Source organism: Bison bison, unplaced genomic scaffold (genome assembly GCF_000754665.1).
Source record: "Bison bison bison isolate TAMUID 2011002044 unplaced genomic scaffold, Bison_UMD1.0 scf7180017864032, whole genome shotgun sequence".
NCBI lineage: Eukaryota > Metazoa > Chordata > Mammalia > Artiodactyla > Bovidae > Bison > Bison bison.
Window position 1 is genome coordinate 2,860,382 of NW_011494604.1, and position 2,433 is coordinate 2,862,814.

Below are 2,433 nucleotides of genomic sequence, written 5' to 3' on the forward strand. Positions count from 1 at the left end.
GGCTTCCCCGGGTCGGGGTTAGACTGATTTCTTAGGGGGAAGGAAGCCCGGAAGAGTGTGAAGTAAGAGGGAGGCCGGTGATAAGAGAATGACCCACAGGTCCTGAGTAACAACTGCAGGTTATGTTGTGACATGGAACACCTTCCAGCTCCACCCTCTGTAAGCCTGTGGCTCAAAGGAGGCTCTACCTGGGACCAGACAGTTTTGAGTGGTTATCAGATGCAGAGGCCTGGGCTTTTCCTCTCAAACCCCAACCATAAGCCCAGTCTGGCTGAGTGTGAGCAAGTGTGTGTGTGTGTGTGTGTGTGTGTGTGTGTGAAAGCCTGGGGGAAGGAAGGAAGGAAGGATAACTGCTGAATTCTAATAGAAACTGGGCTTTTCCTTTCAAACCCCAACCGTAAGCCCAGTCTGGCTGAGTGTGAGCAAGTGTGTGTGTGTGTGTGTGTGAAAGCCTGGGGGAAGGAAGGAAGGATAACTGCTGAATTCTAATAGAAACTAGGCTTTTCCTCTCAAACCCCAACCGTAAGCCCAGTCTGGCTGAGTGTGAGCAAGTGTGTGTGTGTGTGTGTGTGTGTGTGTGTGTGAGCCTGGGGGAAGGAAGGATAACTGCTGAATTCGAACAGAAACTTTCTCTGTGAAGCAGCTGATTCAGGTCACAGCTGTGCATGAACAGCAACATTTGCTCCAGAGCGACAGAGTAGTCAGTGGGTCAGGAGAGGCATTGCCCTGTCTTTCTGTGGGTGTCCAGTCATGAGGCAATGGCCCAGGTCTGCAGGCAGAACTTTCTGCGAGCCAGGTCTCAAGTCACAGGACAGAAGCAGGGCAGGAAAACTGGCATGAGAGGCCAGGCTGGGGGGGTGGGGGCTCCCCATTGGCTCCCAGGTGCAGTACAAGCCCTGGCACACAGTAGGTGCTCAGTGACTATGCGCTGATGGCATTCATGACTTGGTTGCCATGATTTGGCCAGAGCATCAATCAAGACCAGGGAGGCAGGAACAGGGAGCAGAGAGACCTGCAGGAATTCTATCCTGGGTTCACCTGGACAGAATGCAAGCTCTGCCTTGTCTGATGCCAGCAGCATCAAGAGAGCTGTGCTGGGCTGAGGCCAAATGGGGCAGAGACTGGCTAGCTGGTCACCAAACATGGTTTCCCAGCTTCCCGCATTTCCTGGATGGCATTTCCCACCATTCCTGCAGTAAATGTGGCCGGGTGACTGAATTCTGGGGGGAAATTACATGTACCCTTCCAGGTCCAGCCCATGTAAACCTCCCATCCAATCCTTCCCTCTGTCCTCCCCATTTGTAGACTCAATGGAGAGGCTTCTGAGGGCGTGGGGGAGGGTGGAACCAAAACTGAGAGGGTATCTGGGCTCATGAAGGACCAGTGGAGGCTTTGTCAACCAGGAACATCTTCACTTTCAGTGAGTGACAAACCAACTTCTGTTTTGTTAAGTCACTGAGGTTCGGGGCCTGTTTGTTGTGGCAGCTGACAGTACTTATTCTAACTAATACCCCAACTTCTCAGGAAGCCTGGGAGAAGATGTTGCTAGGAAGGGACTGGGCCCAGGGACAGGATAGACACCGATGAACAGGGAGAGCCTGGAACCTGTGCCCTAACCCAGGTACCCCAAGTCCTCTTGGGGAGCTAGCAAGGACTGGCCAAGGACCTGAGGCTACTTCCTAACTCAAGGCTAAAACTAGCATCCTGTCTGCCAGGCAGCCCTGAAGATCCCTACAGGATAGAGTCTCTACGTCTCTACATCTACTGCCAGGATCCAAAAGGGGCCAGCTGCCCAGGCCACTCGGCATACTCACCGATGGTGTCCACCCGTGTGATCACCTCGTCCTTGCACAGGTTTTGGCAGGTCTGGTTGTCAGCTGAGCTCCCTGAGTGAAGCAGCAAGCACTCGACACAGTCTCTTTGGAAGAGAGGCGATAAATGTGGGTGTTAAATGCTGTGGATCAGCTCCACACATGTAACCGAGTACATGCCCCAAGAGTGCAGATCCCAGCCCTCCTTTAGGCCCCTGAAGCTTTAACTTCTGCCATCTCCAGTTGCTTAGCCCTACTGTCCCCGCCGTTGCCCTCATGCAGGGAAGCCTGAAGGTCCTTGGAGGAGCCTAGGTGAGTTTAGAGACGTGTCTGGTCCCCATGTCAAGTTGCAGGCTGGAGGCCTTTCAAATTCTGACACCAGGAGCCACATCCACCTGCACTCCGCTGTGTCAAATGCCTCCCTGAGGAGTCTGCCCAACACAGGGAGCTTCTGATGATTAAAAAAAAAAATATTCCTGGCCTTGAGGAGGGGTTCTCACACCCCCATGGCCCAACTCCCAAGATCCCCACCAGGAGACCATCACGCAGGCAGGGCTCTCAGCCCTCCTGCATATTAACCTCTCTGGGTGGGCTTTTAGGACATCTCTGCAGGGGCCCAGCC

The 2,433-nt window shown here is 53.7% G+C and overlaps 1 protein-coding gene across 1 annotated transcript in view; it reads right to left on the reverse strand.

The window, feature by feature from the left end:
• The window catches only part of ITGB5 (integrin, beta 5), a 106,980-nt gene that overhangs the window by 3,582 nt on the left and 100,965 nt on the right, over positions 1–2,433 (reverse strand). The window contains exon 12 of the mRNA XM_010834281.1: positions 1,815–1,918. Within this exon, the coding sequence (XP_010832583.1) occupies positions 1,815–1,918 (104 nt within the window). The remainder of the gene's footprint in view (positions 1–1,814; positions 1,919–2,433) is intronic.